At 42.6% G+C, this 23,909-nt stretch overlaps 2 protein-coding genes across 3 annotated transcripts; both read right to left on the bottom strand.

Annotated features, from left to right (window-relative positions):
- Window positions 1-14,251: 14,251 nt before the first annotated feature.
- kcna1a (potassium voltage-gated channel, shaker-related subfamily, member 1a) lies at window positions 14,252-18,429 on the bottom strand. 2 transcript variants are annotated; one of them, XM_034145922.1, is made up of 2 exons: window positions 18,202-18,429; window positions 14,252-17,530 (listed from the first exon to the last, which is right to left on the bottom strand). In XM_034145922.1, the coding sequence occupies exon 2, from the start codon at window positions 17,278-17,280 to the stop codon at window positions 15,805-15,807; it is 1,476 nt and encodes a 491-aa protein (XP_034001813.1). In that variant the 5' UTR covers window positions 17,281-17,530; window positions 18,202-18,429; the 3' UTR covers window positions 14,252-15,804. The 2 variants fall into 2 exon arrangements, with proteins under 2 accessions (XP_034001813.1, XP_034001814.1); XM_034145923.1 differs by having other exon boundaries at window positions 14,252-17,524.
- Window positions 18,430-21,969: 3,540 nt separating this feature from the next.
- On the bottom strand, window positions 21,970-23,430 carry LOC117494987 (shaker-related potassium channel tsha2-like). The gene has a single exon (XM_034146034.1). It carries the CDS (start codon window positions 23,404-23,406, stop codon window positions 21,970-21,972), a length of 1,437 nt encoding a protein of 478 aa, XP_034001925.1. The 5' UTR covers window positions 23,407-23,430.
- Between the last annotated feature and the right edge of the window lie 479 nt (window positions 23,431-23,909).

Below are 23,909 nucleotides of genomic sequence, written 5' to 3'. Positions count from 1 at the left end.
AGGGGCTTCAGTAGATATCTGCATCAGGTGACTCGATACTCACATTTTACATTTCAATATTGCTTTGCAGTCTCTGCAGTGGGCAGAAGGACAATCCAAAGTTGTTACTGGTTTGGGGCTGCAATTTAATAATGATTTCCTTATTGATTCATGCGTTAGGACAATGATTTGACGAGACAGTTTTGGTCTGTAATAATGCATTAAAAGCATTTACTAGCAGGATCTGTTTTATGTAATAATTGATTTATAAGGCACTAATGTCGTTCTAAGCAGATATAAAGACAGATATTTAAGTGTCCATAATGTTCAGGTTTGACAACAAGTATAACTTCTTAAACAGGTTTTATTGTATTATTACAAGTGTGTTATAACAGGATTATATATGTATATACATACAGTATGTGTGTCTCTTAGCCTCTTCAGACCCTCTGGTTCCTGCCCCTCTAGCTTTGACCCCTTTGGTTTCAGACCCTTTAGTTTCAAGAAAATCTAGGGGTTACCTAGTTGTAACCACTCTGTTTCAGCCCCTCTTGTTGTCACCCCTCTGGTTTCAGCCCCTCTGGTTACAGACCCCTCTGGTTTCAGGCCCTCTGGTTACAGACCCCTCTGGTTTCAGGCCCTCTGGTTACAGACCCCTCTGGTTACAGACCTCTCTGGTTTCAGACCCCTCTGGTTTCAGCCCCTCTTGTTGTCACCCCTCTGGTTTCAGAGCCTCTGGTTACAGACCTCTCTGGTTTCAGCCCCTCTGGTTTCAGCCCCTCTTGTTGCCACCCCTCTGGTTTCAGCCCCTCTGGTTTCAGGCCCCTCTGGTTTCAGACTCTCTGGTTTCAGGCCCCTCTGCTTTCAGGCCCCTCTGGTTACAGACCCCTCTGGTTTCAGCCCTCTCTGGTTACAGACCCCTCTGGTTTCAGCCCCTCTGGTTCCAGACCTCTCTGGTTTCAGCCCCTCTGGTTTCAGACCCCTCTGGTTTCAGCCCCTCTGGTTACATACCTCTCTGGTTACAGACCCCTCTGGTTTCAGCCCCTCTGGTTTCAGCCCCCTCTGGTTTCAGCCCCTCTGGTTTCAGCCCCTCTGGTTCCAGACCTCTCTGGTTTCAGCCCCTCTGGTTTCAGCCCCTCTTGTTGTCACCTCTCTGGTTTCAGAGCCTCTGGTTTCAGACCCCTCTGGTTATAGCCCCTCTGGTTACAGACCCCTCTGGTTACAGACCCTCTGGTTATAACCCCTCTGGTTACAGACCCCTCTAGTTTCAGCCCCTCTGGTTTCAGCCCCTCTGGTTCCAGCCCCTCTGGTTCCAGGCTCCAGGTGCTGAGGAGGCTTTGGCAGAGGAAGGTGAGTGTGTGAATAATGCAGGCAGGCAGCAGATTCAGGAGCTGTGACAATGAGTCAGCAGCAACACAGATGAGGGGGTTAGCTCTGCTGAGAGTGTTCCCGGACCAACACACACTCATGCAGACACTGCTCTGAAACATAATGGAGGGATCTTTGTGATGATGCATACCTGACAAGAATAGCATCTGTTTATGTTCCACAGCTACAGAAAATAACTCCAGTGTTTGGTCCTTTTTCTGCTCGAGTGGAAAAATACTACAGAATGTTCCTAAAATCATGCCTGACTTAATTATTAAGTGCTCTGTGAAGGACGGTGTTGCCGAATGATTAGCTTATTGATTTGCTTGCTTTGCTGAAACTGCATATTCATGCTCATTATTATAAGAGGAAGGGGCGGACTTGAAGATGAAGGATGAAGTCAAAGAGGTTGGAGGTTATTCATTATTTGTATTTCAAAGCATAAGAATTGGGAATTTTCCAGCATTTGAACTTCCAATTCCCTCCAGTGAATGTTGGACTGAAGTATGCTGACTAGCAAATAAATGTCCACAAACCGCATTTATCTATGTCCAGGTGTTTCATCAGGACAGGCAAAAAAGCCCTGATGTTTCACTCTGTCCTCTGCAGGGGTTCAGCCTGTTAAACTGCTGAAATCTTGCTTTCCTTGAGGACTGCAGCTATGAGGGCATGTGGAGAGGGCACAGTAGCTGCAGTGTGCTGAGAGGCAACCATGGATTATGAAACAGTATACAATAACGCATCGTCTGAAGTGAGTGACATTTTGCAGGTGAATCAGAAAGTGCTGCAGTATTTTGTTCCCACTGGGGATACAGATTGTTTGTTTTAAACCTCATTCCTTCCACACTGGCAGTCCTCTACACAGTACTATACTCAATTCTGCAGCACACTGTACAAAATAATGTTAGAAACCAGCAAGGAAATCCTGAGTTGCAGTTTATTCTTAAGGGACTGTGTTGAAATTAATGGTTTGGGGAGGAGGGGGAAAGGAGCAAGCCTTATTAATATTTTCTTTGGCCCCTCCCTTTCACTTAAAAAAAAAAAAACTGCAACACAGCATTGTCGATATCCTCATAAATAACTTAAATTCATTTGACAAGTAGTGACCTTGTGTGCATCCTAACCCTGAATTTGATTTGTTTGTTTAGGATATGCTGACTGTTTAAGGATTAATATAGACAAGGTTGCTGTGTAAGACTGTATGTACGCACAGCAGGTCTTTGAGCTAAACGCTAACATCAACATGCTAACATGCTCAGAATGGCAATATCTACATGCTAATGTTAAGCACATATTCATGCTTTCCCGCTCAAATGAACATATATGCATGCTAACATTTGCTAATATCCGCCAGACACCAGAGTATAGCTGAGAAGGTCACGGCTGGAAAATCTGTCCACAGCGAGATGCAATTGCCAGAGCAAGTAAAACATGAGCTTGCAAATTTGTCTGGTTCCCTGCCAACCAAAGTGTTAGACCGACCGACAAACGGACAGTTCATCTTTGGAGCAGGGGCACGGGCACAGGGGGCCCCTGACCTCTTGGGCCCCTGGACCTGTGCTTGTTCAGAAGTTCATTCGTTACGATCTGTACACTTATTTTTCTTTATCTTACCAACACTGACCAAACTCTTTTTATGCAAGTCAGCAATTCAGTTTGACTGCGGACCTTAATGTGTGTCACTGAGGAGGACAACCTTAACATACATTTTGAGGTTATGTGGTTTTCGCATGTCAACATTATCATAGTTGATGATATATATGTAATTTCCGGGCCCTGGTTTGCTGCCTGCATGCGAAACCTGCAGGGACGCCTCTCAGCAGAAAGCACTCTCTCCATTTGTCAGCCTTTGACAGGCTCTCTCACCAGTGGGGCGGCCCGCACTGCAAGAAATGACCATTCTGGCAGGTTATGTAGTTTTATATTAGGCTATGAAAACTAGAGCTGAAATGATTAGTCAATTAATCAATTGACAAAAAATGAATAAAGAATCATTATTGAGATTTTTCATCACTTAAAAAAAGCTTTTATTTTCTAATGTAAACCAAATTATCAATTGATAATTGAGAAATTACAAATAAATAATAAAAATAGGTTATTCAAGTTAGTTGTAGCCCTTAATTAAATCTTTCAAAGTATTTTGTTAAATGCTACAAATAATGTCCCTTCTCTGTAGGGTTGTACATTAGCATGTGTTTTTGTGACAAGAGAAAAATAAGAAATAAATAATCTGTGTCTGTAATTGAATTGAAGTTAATTGCCACTCAAAATGCATTAAAGTGTTTCCCCTTATATGCAGAAAGTATCTGAGATTGAATGACTCAATAAGGTGGATATTTTTTACAGTGTGCACACAAGCCTTTACTGTAAACTCCACCAGCAGTACAGTTAATGTGTCCTGGCCAGGAAAACTGACATGCTGCTCGATCATCCTACAATATATAATGGCTCTTCTGTATGGGCTCTGCATGTGGAGCAACATATGCAGTGGTTTATAACTGTGTCTCTGTGTGTCTGGTGTATCACTGGGGAAGAGACATATCCAATGCATGTTTGTTTTCCTCTTTTGACTTTTTTTCTAGATGACACGACAGCCATTTAAGTCTCTTACATATTTAAGCTACTGTAAACATCAAAATGACATAATTATCTGTTTTCAAAAGAGTTTTTCCTGAAGAAGTTAAAGATGTGATAACAATTCAAAAACAGTAAAGTAACGTGTTGCAGGAGATGAATGACTGTCAGGCTGTTGGGGAGATTTTGGCAAATAGGTTTTCTTGCTGAGAGTAAGAACATCCATAAAGGTTAGGTGAGGTTAAAGTATGGAAACCAGTGGAGACAGTTAGTCTGTTTTAGATAAACAAACCAGGCAACCAGCACCTCTACAGGCACACCGGGGGGGCAACATAGACATATTTCTCTATTTTATCGTGTATCTTTTTAACAAAATGTTAACAAGTACATTTGAGATCCCTCTATCTGATCAGCAGTTACGTAGTGTGTATGTCCAGGTCTTTAATTGTGAAAGTTCAAAACAAAATGAGTCCGTCTAGTACAGGCTGCTTTTGCCAAGGTTGAAATAAGTGATACAATTTGCCATCCGTTTTTGGACTACGAGGCTACGTGTTGCTGTTTTCTAATCCTCCTTAGTAACCATATAACCACATATTGTGCTGTGCTAAAACGTAGGAAAAAACACCAGTTCGAAAACAAATATAATGGAATTCAAAAACACCATTTGGTAAAAGCTTTGAAGTAAAAAATTATTGTATAGTAGATTTTAGAAAGAGCAAGGCTGTGTTAGCTATATGCTAAGCTAACAGACTGCTAACTTTAGTTTCACATTGAACGTACAGACAGGAAAGCTATCAATATATATATTTAAATTATCATTTCTGTCTTCTCCTAAAATGTTGAACCATTCCTTCAAAGATCATCATTAAAATAATCCTTTTCCAGCTCCACAGTGACCTTTGTTGTTGCTGCTTCAGACTTCAGCTTCCTGGTGATATCTTTTTGTGGTTTTGTGTTTGCCAGCCTCCTTGAGCGCTGTGCGATGATGTAATTGAAGCGGGAAGGTCACAGCGATGGTTTTTCGTTGATGTTAAGTTTTGAATTTTCTCCCCCAGACAAGCCCGCTGACACTGCACACTAAGCAGAGCAGCATGTAAACTGAGATCCTCCTCGCTGATACCACAAGGACACATCCAGACCGGAGTATCGATAACAGATCCTACCAGGGCTGAGGGAGGGTTAGTAGAAAATGTCTATTTACAAGTTATTGGGTATCAGTAGTGTTGGAGCAGAACACCTCTGCTACGCGCCGTTCGTTGGATGAGGCTGGATCTCTATTAAATTAAGAAAGGAATTGAAAACACCGGAATCAAAGTTATAACAAATTATCTGAGTTTACTTCTAGTAGGAAACCAAACACATATACAAGTTCTACAGAGTACTCGAGCACTCCGGGCTTCAGGCCTGTGATGCGGTTTTACAGGTAGACAGACCAGCTTTCAGAAAACGAGAAGTATGGACTCCAGGTTTGTGATGTGGTTTACCGTCTTCTAGCACCAGCTTTCAACAGACCAGAAGCATTTTACACTCAAAAACATCAGTATTTCTATCTATTTTTGGGGCGGAGATGGGTCATCTCTTCCTTCCCACTTTTCTCCCAAGCGAATCAGAGAACCCCTGGGGAGGAGCTGTTTAAACTGCTCACCTCCCCCAAGTGTCCTGATTGGCTGGATTCACTTCTGGTCGAGGTCAATCAGAGTTCCGAACAGAGAGTGAGATCCTAAATTTCACCAGGTCAAAAGTCAACGTTTATCTCCACCTTATCTACACCACATTCCCTTTCTATGGGGGTTTTTTACATAAAGTATCCCTTTTCAGACATTTAAACTTTTCCTCACCTATTTAACGATGTCTTTAACGACTTAAAAACAGCATCTGGCTTTTAGGGATGATAAGAAGCTATGTAATGTTGTCTTTAATGACCTTAATGACGACATCTGCTTTTAGGGGTAAAACAGGCAAGGTTGCTGGGTTGGAACACAGAATCTCTGGATCAGTGAGTTTGAAAGTAAGAATAACATTCCTATTCTATATATAATTACCCAAAACCGTTGTGATTACATAAAACAGTTCAAACAATACATGTTCACTAAAATACAGTGTAGAATCATATCTTTTTACTTCAGTAGTTACATCTTCAATTTGAATAACTGAACAAATCTACCATTTATGAAGATGTTTCTGCTTTTTTAGATGTGCAAGTGGCTTTGGTCTAGAGATTTGGGCCCATCAATCCATAATCTGCTATATTGTTATTGCATCAAATTGAAAAAAAACTAAAATGTTCATGGTTCCCAGAGGATGCATCCTTCTGACTTTTTGATCCTCGGTTTTTTCCTGAGGGCCACCATGTGGTTAACATTTGTGATGTTGAGTGTGTCTTAACAACTGTTGTAAAGTGGTTGAAACATCTACATTTCTCTCAGGGTAACGTGTGATAACTTTGTTCATTACTAACCCTTTAGTCTAGCCCTATCACCAGGTCAAACTTTATAATATGTCCGAAACTTTGTTTTAGGACCAGAAACCATCCAAACAAATGACATATTCAACAACCTCAGTGGTACTTTGTTTAGTGCTTATTAGCAAATGTTAGCGTCCTTACACACTTAAAGTGAAACAATAAACATGCAGTGCTTTCTGATGCCTCCATATGCCAGAAAAATATTTAGTGTTTCCTAATATTTTCTATGTATGCTTTTCTTACTGCATTCGGTTGCATTTCGCATCATGCAAACCGTGGCTATTTTGACCGAGACAGTGCACCTGACGATATGTCATATTGTTCACACCACTGAGAGTGCACAGACAGATTGAGGCCTGATGACAGCTCATCCAAACGTCACATTATGGAGTGATGAATGTATACAAAAATATATATACAAATATTTAATATATAAAAGTATGCAATGTTGAATGCAAGCACAGTAAACATAGGAGGTATTTAAGCTGTCACAGGAAAAGCCCAGGTGTAAATCATAAAATCAATAATGGCTGAATCCCATTTAGCTGCTTTGATTTAAGGTTGTATTGTGCATGTGGACATACTTGAGTTGCTACCGCAGCGTCAGTTCATATCTGACGAGTGGCCCCTTGCTGCATATCTTTCCTCCTTATCCACTCGCTATAAAGCTGTGCAAGTCATAAAGTCCAAGAAGAAAGGAAAATCAGTGGCTCAACCCGTGCTATTGTTAGTGTGATTAGTCAAATCTGTGCTTTTTTCTACTATGACTTGTCAAAATGTGTGTTGTGACCAAGGCCTGCTAAACTTGTTAGCATTGTGATAACGAGACATAGCGCCTCACAGAGCTACTAGCACGACTGCAGACTGCACTGTTTCTCTTCATGGATCAGTGCATGAATAGATGGACTCATCAGTTTATAGATTGATTATTTTATGGGCACATGGAGACACGGTGGACAATCAAACATATCGATGCCGGTTTTATAGTTAATGCACTCCGTCATACATTATTCCAAAACACGGCGTGATGGCAGACACTCCACCACAGGATGTGTGAGTGTGTCTACGTCAATGGAAATTGAATAAACGGATACAAATATGTGCTGGGTAATTCATGATGAGCCCTTTGCTTCTGATGGCCCCAGCTCCACCTCCACTGGACTGTATCTCTACAGTGATGTAGGGCTGTCAGTGGCCTGGGGTAAAGAGGTGCATTTAACTGGCCAGAGTTTCACAGAGACCATTTGTGGACTTCCACAAGGATGAGGAAATTATGGACGTGCCCTTAATTATTAAACAAGTGTGTCAGCAGCCCGGCCTGATGGAGGTAATGCAAAGAGGAAGTGGGCCAGAGAGAGGGCCTGGGGATCGGGGGGGGGGGGATAAGAGAGAGGCTGGTGGGCTCGGACCTGGGGGTTTGGGGGGTAGTGTTAGGCCCAAGGGCTTTAGCTTTAGCATGGGAGATCCAATAATGCTGTCAAAGCTATTTTCCACATTGTTAACATTCAGAAGCTACTGTACGGTATATGAGGCTAATGGTGGTTTGGCTTTTCACCGCCAGAGGACAGTTGTGATATAATGATACGATACTCTGCATGCACAGCTGACTGGACCACAATGACAAGGCCCCTGAGAAACTTTTTGGATGACGTCAACAGGAATGGCTTGGCATCTTTGTACAAGAGATATGGGATGAGTGTCTGTCTTAAGAGAAATCAATCGGGGGAATATCAAGTGAGCCGGAGGCCTGACTCAGGATAACCGGCCATCCTTTGGGTGTTCCTGAGAGTGTGTGAGAAACACAATAAAAACAGCAGTGTAGGAATAAGCACATCCAGCCACAGTACATGTGCACACAGGCATGACTCTGATTCATTCCTCAATATGGACGTATTTTTCTAACAGCTGACATTGTGTTCAGGCAGTTGTAAGATAGAGCGATGAGGAGGAGGAGGAGGAGGAGGAGGAGGAAGAGGAGGAGGAGGAGGAGGGGACGTTAAGCTAGATGGAGGCGCGCTGCACCACTGACCGACAGCACCTCAATTAGTCCAACATGCTGATCAGGGATTACCAAGACAGTGGCTTAAACCAGAGTTTCAATTACATGCTTCTCATCTGCATGTAGAGGCCAACACCTGTTAACGTCCAACAAACATCCAGCAGGTGTGCGAAGTCAACACTCTAGGGGATAAGTCTAGTGATATTCTATTTGTTTCATGGTGTCAAGGAATCTAGGTTGTTGGGTGTTATTTTGGCCACCTGGGTGAAGTGGAGCAAGCTGTAAACATTACATTACATATTATGGAAAATGACTCAACATGGTAAATCAAGTCCAATATGTTATCTCCTTTTAACTCTGTTTTGGTCTCCGATAACTCCAGAATATCTGGGTTTTAAGCTAGTCCAACATGTTCTCCAGGTAGATGATAACTGCGTCTGCTGTTGGTGGTGCTATGCAGGTAGTGTATTTACATCCAAGCTGCTGAAAACAGCTGCCAGCTGCAGATAGCTTTGGTGCTTTAGTCCATCTGACGTACACAGTTATTTTTGGAAAACAGGGTTTTTCCTCCTTTGTTCTGATAAAAGAAAACCTGTCCACACAAGCACTATTTAAAAAGGTCTCTGTCCACATGAAAACACTATTGAACTGCTGTCAAGGCCAGTGGGCAGGTCGGGCCATACACACACACACACACACACACACACACACACACACACACACACACACACACACACACACACACACAGAGGTCTCGTCCAAAATCGGTGTGTTAGATAATGTGTCAGTGACCTCTAACATGTGCTTTAAAGCTGCTGTTTCTCAATGTAACTGAAGAGTTACTTTACATGTCAGAAGTGTCGTTAAAAAGGTTCTGCCTGTGTTAAATGGAGGTAGCACGAAATGTAGCCTCATTTGGGATGCCTCCTAAGTGAGATAACGGCGCACACTTTGACGTTAGAGGCGAAATACTATGTGTTTTGCGTTTACACGTCAACACTGAGAACTGAGTCATGAAAAGGAGTCTTTCAAAAGGTCAGTTTGTATGTCGAGAAAATGCTAAAATGTATCAAAAAGGCTGTCTTTTACAAAATGTGGACTAGGCCTTAAACCAAACAGTACATTTTAAACCAAATCAATGAGCTAAAAGACGGTCCAATGCTTCTTAGAACTAAGTTGGGTGGTTATCTGTTGGTTTGTCTCTCATAGTCTGTTATTCAGTTGCTGAAATAAAATAATTGATAAGTGCATCTATATCAAATACTATTAGAGGGCATGCACGTAGACTCGATTGCTTGAACTCCTCTGTGTGTTAGTGAAAAGTTAAATAACAACAACAGAGAGAAGAAACTAATTAAGCAGGTGTGATATCCTCTGCTATGACTGAGTCTCCTCTGTTGTACGATGCTCGGTGCTATTACAGTCCAGTGGAGCTTCACAGCACTAAAGAGAGGGAGAGAGTGGGACCGGCGCCAGCTCACCCCACCCTTACTGCTGCTGCCTGCAGAGTGAGGAGTGCTGCATTTCCTGAGGGCAATGCAGAGGACAAGGAAGAAGAAGAAGAAGAAGAGGCTCACTTCTGTTAAGGTCACCATAGAGCGAATCATAGCGGCGGTGTGCAAACCACAGAGAGCCTGCGGCGGACAGAGACACTGAGAGGGACACAGAGAGACAGATGGACACGATAGAGAAAGAGACAGATGAGCTGCAGCATTCAGTGTGATGCGTCTACTGTCCAATGTTCTCCAGCTTCACGCCATCACAGGACAGCAGTGGGAATGAATCATTTTCACACCCAGAAAAATTGCGCCCACTTCTTTCAGTCACATGGCTTGACTGTTCTGGGGGACGTGTTTGTTTGTTCGCTGTTTTAGGGTTACTGCCCTCGACAGCTGAGGGGTTTTAATATGAAATACAGCCTTATGATGAAGCTTTATGCAACATGTTGTCTAGTTCACACTCTTAGAAACAAGATGCTTTAGAGTATGTTTTTAAAGATTATATTTTAAGGAAATGGATGGCAAAAATTTAACTCAATATCTCCTGCATTTTTTTTTATTGAATTTGAAGGCAGAAATACTTAAAATGTTCTAAGTACCAGTTTCTCAAATGTAATTGCAACTTTTTTAGACAAAATCATCAGTTTGAAGAAGTCACCTTGGGATTTATAATAATGCGATGGGGATACTTTTTTTATAAATACAATTACAATATCTTTTTGTCGCAGCTCTAATAACTTCATAATCCCACACTTAGCGAATGCACAAAACCTCAGAAGTCACGATCTGATGGATTTGAGCGTGAGGAAGCAGGGGAGCTCTTCAGGCCCTGGAGGTATGTAACCACTCGCAGGGAATGACAGAGGTAAGCAGGCCTCCCCTGGGACAAGAGGATTAGTGTGTAACCATTACCTTATATTAGCCCTGTGAATCACTGCTAATGGCTTCAGTGAGAGGGTACTGTAGCACAAAGGTGGGACGCGCTTAAATTGAGACCTCGAGGTCTGGGGAAATGCACATCAGGATATTTCTGCAGATGCTTTGATTAATGGAGGTTTTTGTGCAGGCAGATACAATCCCCCACCCCGAGCCGAAATGAGCATACACCAGCAGATCCTTAAAAATTTATTGAAGTTAATGTAAGAGGAAATCATAAGTGATATAAGAAAAAGAAAAACAAATAACCCTTGCATAGATCACAGACCATGCCTTTGTCATCATGTGACAAACTGAACACATTGTAGCATAATCCTTGGTAAAACACAACATGACAATGACGGCTGGATTAGATAACACAATCAGAGTTTGGTTTGCTTGTGGATGAAAAGAAGAGCAGAAGAGTCCTTTTTGAGATTTGCTCCAAAAAAAACGTCCCTACAAGCGAAGTTTAAATGTGCATTCTTGACAGGAAAGACAAACTCATAGCCTTTACACTTCTAACACAAACAAGATCTTCTCATCAATACACAACATCCCAACATTTGATCCTGTTCCTCCTCAGCAGGCAGAAAGCAGTCCGACACCTTCAGCACAAAGAAGGCCTTAAAACCAATGTAGTACAGAGGAGGGTGTGTGGCACAGGCCCTGTTTAGACATGATGGGCACGCTTCCAACAATGCAGTATCACTACAGTCTAGACTGAGATAAGAACGGGCAAAATGTCACTTGAAAGAGCGTTTCAGTCCTAGAATAGAGATAGTTTGAGAAACTAGCTCACATTCAGAGCCCAACCTGAAAATCACACAAGAGACGCGGAGCACGGCTCGGACACCCAACGCCATCTGAGTGATGAGGTCAGCGCTAAGGTGCTTTTTAAGAAATCCCGCAGAGGACACGTTTCATGACAAACTTCTGAACAGGGCCTTACAAGAAGCCTTGGTGCAGATGAAAGCAAGGGTCTCTTTTTTTCTTTTTTTAAATGATGCAACCGTGTTATAGTTGATCCACAGTTTGAAAGGCAAAACTCATGCAGTCCTTCATCGACCATGCAGTTTTTTGCGATTAGTAGGTTTCTGTAGAGATACATCATAGCAGTAGGTTCGGCGGTGGAAAAATGTCAACATGGTGTTTGAATGAATCCTGTTGTTTTTTTTCTTAAAACCAAAAAGACAAACCATAAGATTTTTTTTAATAATAGTACACTTTTTGAGCATATCATTTAGTGTATAGCAATTGATCATAATACAGTAGTTTCATTATCATGGCTTGCCCGAGGAACAAATTGTCTTTGATATTCCAGGATATGGCATGTTCTTCCTAAATCATTTTACAGTGCCACCGAAAAGAAAAGGAAAATAAAAACACACAGTAAAATTGTTTTTCATACGTATTTGCAGGTTATAGTGGTTACTTTTCTCTATCTTATTGTAGCTAAATTGCATTTTGTTCTCGTGACATTTCATGTTTTTTTTCTTATAGTTTGATTAGGTTAATGTCGTCATTTTTTTTTAGATCTTCTCACTCGTGTTTGTTTGCAGAAGCATTAGCATCTAACGTTAAGCTAGACAAATGAATATGTAAAACAATTTAGGCACCTTCTCTGACTTTCTCTCACACAGCTGATCAGTCCAGTGAACTGATGATAGATCCTCTCTAAGTGCATTATGGGCTTTTCCTTTGGGACTGTGTTCTAGGTTCGAATGAACCCGTCAGCAGCCTTTGTTCCTGACTGAAAAACAACTCCAGTCCGACCTCGGTGTTTAATGGGGACTGCCTCTCTTTCAAAGCCTATATTTAACAAGCATTTCTCCCAATAAAATGTCATCCTCTACATTCGACCCTACTGACCTTACAAAATCACAGAACAGAGGACAATCGGTTGGAACATAAACAGCCCTGTTGTGAGTTGTCTGTCACGTGATCGCAGTTTCTCCGACATTCAAAATAGATTTGTTTTCCTATATTTTTTGTTACAAAAAGCATCTAAGAAACAGGTTATCTGATATTCTATTGCTGTTAAGAATGCATGTTTCTGTTGGGTATTTGAATGCATAGCACCATCCATACATGCCTCACAGCACTGCTAACGTGAGGAGCTTATTTTTATTTTCTTTACCTCACTTTTAGCTGTTTCCTGTAGGACATGTTACACACATCACTACCTTCAAGTATCAGTCGTACAAGAAACTCGCAAACAATTTCCTGATAGCTGCATTAACGAGACTACTATAATTTCCGTGAATCTATACATAGCAATATAACATATGGTACTGGGGATTAGTAATGTCCTTCTGTATGAGAAACCCTACACAAATTGAAGATCCCTGACACAAATGTGTATCTTATTTTGCTCTCATGATAAGTTACTGACATCTAGCAAGGCTCTTGAATTTTAACCTCAACCTGAGGCAGACACTCTTCAGCAGTACAGCAAAAGAAATCATCAAAGAAAATGAACAAAGCGGACCAACCAGCATACAAAAACCAAACAGGGACAAGAATGGAAAAGTACAGTAGTCCTGTACTAGCACCACAAAGAATAGCAGAAACAAATATATGACATTCAAGTAGCATTGCAGCGGAGATTTTCTTTTACAGGACATTGTCAAGAGAGTGCTTAATACAAATAAAAAGAGGGTACAGTACGTTATAAAATCTTACTATTATTTGGGTCAATTCATCTCAATGCTGAGTGAAGATCGATGTACAGTAGCTGGAGATTTTCAAGTAGTCATAACTTATCCTAATCTATCTGCAGTTAGTCTGGAACAATATGCTAGGAAACAATGCACTACATATGAGCAAGCACAGGGAAATAATAAAAAAATAAATGTTTGCGCTAGAAAACAAAATGATTGTGCAAAAAGGCGGGCTGCACATCACTGTGCATAATAATGCCCATAACAAACCGTCTTAAAAACACATTGAGGTGACGAAACAGTAACTTCAGATACCATTGTTTCAAAGAAAGCAACATATAAAACAGTCAATCTCCTCCCGTAAAGAGAGTCAAGCAGTCTCTACATACTCTCTCCATATGAATGTTCTGATTGTGCGTAGCGTTAAGTGAACAAAAGGAGCGGGATCGTGATACACTATTTGTCCTAAGTGCTTGTGTAAAGGCTATGCTTTGGGACTCTCACATTCAATGTTGCATGACTGCAGTTTACACTTAAGGTTCCATTTTGCATTATGGTAAAGGAAGCCCTGCATTGAAGCTTGCAGCTCTGCAGCAAGTTTGCAATGACCTCACTGAGGTAGAGACCCTGAAAGGATGCATGGTGCACGGAAAAGAAAGAAAAACAACAGACATAAATCAAATATGTTAAAAACCCTATGGAAATTCCCTTTTGAATTGGATTGGTAAACATGCAGAGTACAATACATTGCTGCTTAAGGGCATAATTAAGTGCGTGACAGCATGAAAACCGGGTTGTGCATAACAGCCATGGATCATCTTTTGTTTTTGACCACAATCACCTGCTGTTTCAACCTTGCTCATCTGGCATCGTTTACATCGTAACCAACAACAACACTCGAACAGAAGGTAAACCAGCTGTGCTCAACCTCACAAATCCCATTGTACACAGAGGCACTTTCACTGGTCCTGGTGGTGAAAGGGATAAAGGCACTAGCAACTAATGTCAGAATAATTCTCTGTAATATGAAGTGAAATTTGGTCTTGATCCTTTTTTCAGTGGATTCCTAACCAATGTGTACTCAAATTTGATGTGGAAATGGAAGCATGACTAATGATATGTTAACTTTTCTTGTTCAAAGAAAGTCCATGCACTGCACTATTGAAGTAATACTGTAATTGGTGCTTATTATAATTATATGCATTTTTGATAATACTTATTCAGTTTCTTTGACTACCTTTAAATGAGAAACTCTGCATCCTCAAGGTGGGTTTGGATATATTTGATCGCAATTCGGAAAACATCCAGAATTTGATTTCCTTAGCTTCCCTGACAATAGGGCACTGCAGAGTGCCTGAATTGCAACAAGCTGAATACTCATGTCATGCATTAAATATACCAGGATACAAAAGTACCTTAGTCAATAGACCATAATGCAGGTAACTTTTATCATGCTATGATCTCATTTATGTACTGTTTCCTTAAGATTTAACATTCAATTTCTATACTTCTAAATGATTAGCATTTCAAATTAATAACTCATCCAGTGCACTCGGTATGAAAACAGATGAGAAGAGGGGGATGGAGGCAGGTATCCAAAAGAACATCCTTTCCATTATGTGAGATATGTCTCGTGCATGCCGATATCAAAATGGAAAGTCTCTAATCATGCTCGTGTGAAGCTCACTTTAACATTGTGCTGTGTTGCATCTAAAGGGCATGGCATTGAATCACTTGGTGATATCACAATTACAGCATCTGCTGGAAAACAGCAGCATTGCGGATGTCCGTGAAGCGAGCAGATCACCATCTGTTTACATCCAAACAAGAGAGATCAGTCTTCCTCCTATAAGGTGCTTTGCTGAATAGTAGATATCCTTTGTAGGGAGAGAGGAGGGAGGAAGGAGGAGGGACGGGGGTCACCTAACTTCTTGGCGCTTACCACTTGGCTGCAGGTGCTTGCATGTCTCTGCAGACTTTTCTGGTGCATTGTGCAACTTGCTGAAATGTTTTCTGTACTCCATGCATAAGATTTTAGTATCACGCCGTCATTGGATGAGACAGTGTGCGCTCTGCGTCCTCCAGGGAGCCGTGTATATGCGTAATATTCGATGTTTTCTTTTTGATGTACCTATATATTTGTAGGATCAGAAGAATTAATTATTCTATCTACCTGTCATTCACTCTAAGAGCTTTGATTTTTCTTTCCTTTCTATATAGCTTAGCATAGTTGTAGGCCTAATGCCATAGAGCGCTTTGAGGAGGTAAATGAAGCATTCTTAACTGATGGTCTACTCCACATATGACAGTCCCATAGAGATCCTCTAAGTTCCTAGCTAGTTTCTAAACATCTGTAAGCAGCTTGCTTTTATTTACACAGTTTTGGTTGGCTATAGTGCAATTGCCAGTTCTGAGGTTTGCCTCCCTAAAGTTGTCGATGCTATTGTTTATGTCTCCATCGATCTCCATGTACTCTGACTTGCTGACGGTGGATGAACTACGGCGGCTGGAGTTGGTTTCAGAGGGGAGGTTGGTATTGCTGACGTTGAGCAGCTGGGCCTGCTCTTCTCCCTCGGTCTCCCTGTGGTAGAAGTAGTTGAAGTTGGACACAATGACAGGCACTGGGAGCGCAATTGTCAACACTCCGGCGATGGCACACAGAGATCCTACAATCTTGCCTCCTATAGTGACCGGCACCATGTCCCCATAGCCCACAGTTGTCATAGACACAACAGCCCACCAAAAGGCGTCCGGGATGCTGCCAAAGTGGGATCCGTCCTCCTCTGCCTCGGCGAAGTAGACAGCACTGGAGAACAAGATGACTCCAATGAACAGAAAGAAGATCAGCAATCCCAGCTCTCGCATGCTGGCCTTGAGCGTCTGCCCCAAAATCTGCAGTCCTTTGGAGTGTCGAGACAGCTTGAAGATCCTGAACACTCTGACCAGACGGATCACCCTGAGTATGGCCAGAGATGTTGCCTGCTCCCCCACTCCCTCTTTCTCTGGGTCTTCGGCCAGCTCTGTGCCGAGTGTGATGAAGTAAGGGATGATAGCCACTATGTCGATCATGTTCATCATGTTCTTGAAGAAGGCCGGTTTGCTCGGGCACGCCAGAAAGCGTACAATCAGCTCAAAGGAGAACCAGATGATACAGAGTGTCTCAATGACGAAGAAGGGGTCAGTGAGGAGATTTGGCTTATAATAAATAGTAGTGTTCCCAAATGGGATCATTCGACCCCTGGGGTCCTCTTTCAGCTGTGGTAAAGTCTCTAAACAAAATATGACAATTGAAATCAGGATTACCATCACAGACACAATGGCGATCACTCTCGCAGGGCCTGAGCTCTCCGGGTGCTCGAAGAGGAGCCAAATCTGACGCTGGAACTCATTTTCGGGTAAAGGACGCTCCTCCTCCCTGATGAAACCCTCGTCTTCACGAAACTTCTCCATGGCATCCGCCCCCAGCTCGTAAAATTTGATTTCTTCTGAGAACATTTCCAAAGGGACGTTCACTGGTCTCCTCAGCCGGCCCCCTGACTGATAGTAATAGAGGATGGCATCGAAGCTGGGGCGGTTTCTGTCGAAGAAGTACTCGTTTCTCAGAGGGTCAAAGTACCGCATCCTCTTCTTGGGGTTGCCGAGCAATGTCTCTGGAAACTGGGAGAGGGTTTTCAACTGTGTCTCGAACCGGAGCCCGGCTATGTTGATGACCACCCTCTCGCAGCATTCGTGGTCATTGTGGTCCGGGGGATAGGTGTCCTGAGGGTGTCCCGGGACAGCCGAGGTGTCGTCCATGTTATCTCCTGCTACCACGGTCATTTTGGAAGGAGGAGGAGGGGGAGGAGGAGGAGGAGTTGTGTAGGGATCCCGGTTAGTCTGACTGAGCAGGCATTCAGGTTCGGGGCAAATTTTCCACTCCTCAGCTTCCCACACCCCTTAAATTGTTGAAGACGTCCCCAGACACGAGGGGGCTACTGGCTGCTTTGCCTCAGTGCGGCTCCAATGCGGTTCTCGCTGACTTGACCATTGCTGCTCTCCTGTGCATCTGCTGCTGTTGTTACTGCTGCCTCTGTCACACAGAGAGAGAGGGAGGGAGGGAGGAAGAGGGAGAGGGAGAGGGAGAGGGAAAGAGAGAGAGAGAAGGAGGAAGAAATAATGGGATCAAACAGCCAAGATATTTGCTGGCTCAGCATTTTTTGCAGTTGCTTTATTTATTTATTTAGTTCTCTCAACCTGCAATAAGTGCAGTTATCTGGTAGTAAAGGTTGAAAACACCCTAAAGAGGTGCAATTCTATAATATGAATATGTAACATCTTACTGTAGCGGTGATAATATGATGATTTTAATATTCCTATAGATGATTTTATGGGCAGTTTTACCCTGTTTCTCTGATACAGTCATATGCTGTTTCTGTAAGGGTGTTCACTTTAGTTTTACATATAAATGATGTGGTTTATGTCTTAAAGGAGCATGACCATCATTTATCCTACGGCACTCTAAACCATCCTGAATTATGATGTGACGCATAGCATCTGATACAGATACTACACCAACTGATGTTTCTACATGCAAACAGCCTAAAGGCTTTCCGCGGGGCAAAGAATATGTAAAACCCATTTACGAGATAGTAAAACAATGCAGTAGTTGTCTAAGCTAACCATTAAAACAACAGCAGCTGTGGAGGAGAAAACAATCTAACCGATATGATTATTGCATAAGTCAGCAGTTTCGGGGCTTACCGTTGGCTGTTCTTGAAAGGTCCTGAATGCGTCTTATCCTCGAGTAAAATCATCCAACGGCAGGGCAGCAGAGGGTGTCATGTGGCAACTTTACATTGCACCTTCCTCAAAAAAAAGAAGCCTACAGCCTCTCTGTGCTCTTCGCCATCCTCAAAGTGCCCCCAAATGTCTTAGGAAGGTGAAGCCAAGTAGAAAAAACAAGATGTGAAATCAGGTGAGTGTAATGAGGAAAGCCTGGGATGGAAAAGGAACAGAAAGAGAGCCGCAGCGTCGGGAGTTGCTCGCTCCGCGGCACGGTGGTGTGAACAGCTCACAGCATACCGCAGGAGAAAATCTTGCGCTGCAATTCAGGGGGGGAGACACATTAAGGGGCAATAAGCGAGCCCTTGACATTTCCAGACATCTCTGCATCAGCAGAAATCTGCCGCTTTTTGCGAGTGGACGAGATGACAGGCACAATGTGTTTTCAGCGCGGCTCGGAGGGCAGGATAAAAGACACGGATAGTGGAGAGTGCAGCAGCGAGGTCCAAATGTTTTCTCCACAATGTCAAGCAAGTTTTGCTGTGCATTTTACATGCAAGTGCAGGGGGAGGTGAGGGGGGAAGAGGGGAGAGGAGAGGAGAGGGGAGGGAGAGCAGCAGGAGAAGCAGGAGGAGGAGGAGTTGGAGGGTTTCGACGCAATGCAGACCGGCTCTACTAAAGCACGCCGGTAGAAGTTCTCCACACACCACAAAAACAAGAGCACTTGTGTGCCAGCACTGGCGCAATCTCACTGCAAAGAGGGACAGTTGGTAACAAAACCTCTAAACCCACACTGGGTGACATTTGAGATGTTTAATAATTTAGAAAAACGAGTCAGAAATTGCTTAGATTATAATACCCATCTACCCCCTAAATATGTTATTTTAATGTGTAAGTGCCCAAATTAGATTGTGTAACTTTCATCAGTTTTCTAGTGAGCAATAAGACAGATAAAGTCCTGCACACAGTGTTTGCACCCTTCATAGTTATGAAACTTGCATTCAGGATGTGCACTATATACTCACACCAAATATCTTATACCTTGTGATACTAAGTTATAACATCCCACCAACCTTCACTCATTGCTGCATATGGATCTGAAAGTCAGACAGTTTTGAAAGAAACGCAGGAATGTTGGCACTGCAGAGGCCACAGGATCAGTTTCAGCACCACGGACAGCGCAGTGATTAATTCACCTCACAGAAAACTACAAATCCCAAAATAATCCAGAATGTACTAAAGTCATTACTGTACAGCAGCATAGCACATATATGTCTCCATTGACTTTGAGTGTATAGGCATGAGGCCTAAACACAGTGAGAGTCAGAGCTGAACTGACTCTAAACAGCTGTCTGCTGACTTTTTAAAAACGAGACATTCAACAAAAAGAGCAGGTCATCAGGTCTAATTTGTTAAATGTGCCTCCAGCCAATTAACCCTCCCCAACATTAATCACTTTGACATTTTATTAAGTTAATTGGTTTTGTGGCAAGACAACACAATATCTGCTTCTGCGCCCTTGTTTTCAAACATTTAGCAGCAAAAGTGATAAAAGATATTGAACCAATTTAAGGGCATTGATTTGTATTACCATATTTATTTGACACAAGTGACTCTCTGTTTGCCTTCTTTGAATACTGAGGGAAGAATGACGAGCGATAAATGTTCTGATTCATAATTTATTCATAAAAAAAGGATTAAGTTAAGTTCACATACATGTTTGAATTAGAAAAATAAATATTTTATTACATTTAAAATTCACAATGCATTCGTGTCATGCAGACATTGCATTGTAATGTCTATGTGGGCTATGTTCTCATGTAGCTGCAATGCAATCCGAATGATTGTAACAACACAGAGACAAGTTGCCATTGCAAGTTTGCATTAAAACTGCATAAGAAAAGGGAAGATTCAGAATTACAAAAAAACGCAGTATACATAGGGCTTTTTATACACAGAAAGCGTGGTCATTAATAAAGCCTACACAAAAGAATGTTGTTTTTTCTACTGTTGATAAACACAATGTCCATTATCGCAGACTGAATCTTTCCAAAGCGTTTCCTCCATCTCTGTATATACAACACTGGCAATGCAAGAATATCGGTGAGAAAAGTATCCACTACTTTGGAGAAGAAAATAATCCCACGCTTGTGTTTTGTTGCGACTCTGAAACACGCTTCACAAACTCGTCTGCCTCCTGCAAGTAAGCAGAAAATAAAACTCTATTAAAGTGGACCTATCATGCTATATTATAATAATATAGTGTAGGACCATACCTATATAAGGCATATTTATACTTTTTTTTTTTCAAAATACCAAACAGATCATGCATTTTAGCCATGCCTCATTTCGCTTAATTTGCACTTTTTTAGCCCTGTTTTGCAAGGGCTGATTCTGTGAGAACAGCACCACCTACAGGCCTGGTATATGTACTACAGCGTCTCCAGCGCTTTCGAACGGCAATGGCCGTTGCTGTCTCCTCCTGATTGGTGGAGTTGGCCCAATAGCCGTAGCGCCACTGTCCTGACGTCAGGACAGTGTTCAAATCTGGATCAGTTTTTATCAGATCCGTTGCAGCCCCTTTTTTAGAGATTTGGGTATGGAGGAAAAGAGAGAGGGTTGTGTTTTCTGACACTTGGTGAGTTCCCTGGAACACCGGGGACACATATTCATGTATAAAAGACGTACAAAAGTGCATTTTGCATGATAGGTCCCCTTTAAGTAAACAGTAATAGAGAGCAGTCAGGCTTCTGCTGAGCTTAGTTAACCATCACAAGCATCCATAGAGTCAAAGAGCATGATCTCAGGGGCTTATGCCTTAATCAGTCAATGTCAGGTGCAACAGTGCAGAGATACACAAGCTGACGTTTTCATTTTACACAGCATTCTGAGCAGGGATGAGTTTCATCCACAGAGGGGCGCTCACAGCTCACTTTCCTGATCAGATTGAATAAAGGTATGTTGCAAGCTCCGAATAAACAAAGTCTGGGATGGCTCCTAAAGTGAGGTTTGTTTTTTTAGAAGAAAAGTATAGAAAGCGATGCTGTCATTAAGAGATATGTATATTTTAACTATGGATAACTGATCTCGTTATTATGTAAAACATGTACACTTTTGACAATAGTACCCTGAGGGATTAAGCCAACAATTCACAGTCCAAACAGACGTAAGAAAGCTCTAATGTTCCAAAAGGGACAGCAGTTATGAGTCATCAAAGCGAAATGCAAACCCATTTCCTTCTAACTCTTGCGTAACTCGTTTGGGAATTGGCTACGTGATAGTATCAAAGTTTGGTTCGTGCGTAAACACCAGTTAAGGGGCTTTTTACAAAAAATGTTTTGACTGAACTGAGAAATTAAAGATACGAACACATTGTTGTCAATGATCCTCTATTGACTGCTCAGTTTGTTAGCATGGCTCAATTACGGCTAGTGGTATTTCAGCTATGCGCTGTGTGCCCCAGGGGTTCCCAAATGTTTGCATGTCAGGGCTATGGTATAGCTTTACTGCACAGTTCCCCATGTATTGACTGTTGCTCCGCTCCTTTGCCACATTTTAATACATCACGGTACATTTAAGCCAGTTCTCACTTTGGTGGGGGCTCCTGTAGCATAAACATATGAGGCTCCACTTTTAGAAAAACACTTTAAAACAGATTGCGTAAAAGCAACTGCAGCCCCCAGAGGAGCTTTAATGATATGTCCACTGGAAGACAACTCACCAGAAATAAAAACTCCTTCCAACGTTTTATACCTCTGTCAGTCTCACTGTGTATGTCTCCACTGGGATTACTTTTGGATGTGTCAAAGTTTCCAAGTCGTCGCTCTCCTGGAAGGACACAGTTTTGGAGAGCGACTGGTTGCTTTTGTTTGAATCACTTTCACTTAAGGAGGGCTGCTGCTGCTGCCCGCATTTGACGTGCACATACACAACATTTTCCTCATCGTCGTTCTCTCTGTGGTAGAAATAATTGAAATTTGACACTATGACAGGGACAGGTAAAGCTATGGTTAGCACTCCTGCAATGGCGCACAACGATCCAACGAATTTGCCCCCAATGGTGGAGGGGCACATGTCTCCATATCCAACTGTGGTCATTGTCACCACTGCCCACCAAAACGCATCGGGTATACTTGTAAATCCAGAATCTGGGTCTTCTGCTTCTGCGAAATAAACCGAACTGGAGAATAAAACAACTCCAATGATCAGGAAGAAGATGAGCAGTCCCAGCTCCCTGAGGCTGGCGTGAAGCGTCTGGCCCAGGATCTGGAGACCTTTGGAGTGCCTGGAAAGTTTAAAGATCCTGAAGACTCGGACCAGACGGATGACCCTGAGGATGGCCAGAGACGCTGCCTGCTGACTGCTGCCCTGATGCTCCGCCAGGTCAAGGCCCAGGGTGATAAAATATGGAGCTATTGCCACAACATCGATTATGTTCATGATGTTTTTAAAGAAAGCTGCTTTACTGGGGCACGACAGAAACCTCATGGTGAACTCAAAGGAGAACCACACGATGCAAAGTGTCTCCACCATGAAAAACGGATCTGTGAACGGACTGGCCTCAAAGGCGATGATACTCCCATTGGGATGAGTTTTTGGCACCAGTGGGACCTCTCTAAACTCGGGTAAAGTCTCCATGCAGAATATGATAATGGATATTAAAATAACCACAACAGACACAATGGCGCTTATCCGTGCAGGTCCTGAGCTTTCTGGATATTCAAAAAGGAGCCATAACTGGCGTTGGTATATGTTGGTTGGCAGAGGGCGATCCTCCTCCCTCGATAAACCCTCATCGTCTTTGAAAAGTTCAATGGTCTCCTCCTCAAATTCATAAAACTTTAACTCCTCCAGGAAAATATCCACAGGTACACTGACGGGCCTCCGGAGCCTCCCTCCTGACTGGTAATAGTAGAGGACGCCGTCAAAGCTCGGCCTGTTCCTGTCAAAGAAGTATTCATTCCTCAGAGGGTCAAAGAAACGCATCCGTTTACGCGGATCTCCCAAAAGCGTGCTGGGGAAGCGCGAGAGGGTCTTTAGCTGCGTCTCGAAGCGCAGACCCGAGATGTTGATGACCACGCGCTCGCTGAACTCCGTGTCGGCTGCTTCCAAGTCAGCAGCATCTTGCAACAAAGGAGTTACGACCACAGTGTCGTCGTGGTTCTCCTGGGACACCACGGTCATCTTTTTTACCCCTCCGAGGGTAAACCCGTCACTCACCTCCTCTGGGTTCTCCTCTGTTACCCGTGCGTCCTCACAAGTCTCCGTCTCATGCAGCCGCTCACACTCAGAAAAACACTCCCCACCTGTTTAGTTTTTTTGCTCCCCAACTGTTTTTGTTTGTTGATATCGAAAATTGTTCGTCCAGTTGTTGATTTATACCGTCCCTTTGTCAGATTAGTGCCTCTGAACTGTCAACTTTCAATGGTGCAGACAGATCTCCACTTGCATAAGCTATCCCGATGGCCATGGCTATCATATTCACACCATTTTAAACTCCAAAGCCCTCCCCAAGTTGGAAGACCAGATGACACTTGCTGCTGCTGCTGTCCCTCTCACACTCACCTCACTGTAGCACTGCACTGATTTACAAGTACCGGGATAGCCTTACAAATGTAGTCTTTTTTATTGTTGTTTATTTGTTGCACTTTTACATGTATCTTAAAAACAATAATACAAAGTTTGGT

Source organism: Trematomus bernacchii, unplaced genomic scaffold, assembly GCF_902827165.1.
Source record: "Trematomus bernacchii unplaced genomic scaffold, fTreBer1.1, whole genome shotgun sequence".
In the NCBI taxonomy this organism is placed as follows: domain Eukaryota; kingdom Metazoa; phylum Chordata; class Actinopteri; order Perciformes; family Nototheniidae; genus Trematomus; species Trematomus bernacchii.
Note: the sequence above shows the minus strand (reverse complement) of the source record. Positions and strands in the feature narration are given on the sequence as shown.

Excerpts from the sequence above, each read along its gene's own strand:
- kcna1a (XM_034145922.1), bottom strand. The coding sequence starts at position 17,280 with ATGACCGTGGTAGCAGGAGATAACATGGACGACACCTCGGCTGTCCCG.
- LOC117494987 (XM_034146034.1), bottom strand. The coding sequence starts at position 23,406 with ATGACCGTGGTGTCCCAGGAGAACCACGACGACACTGTGGTCGTAACT.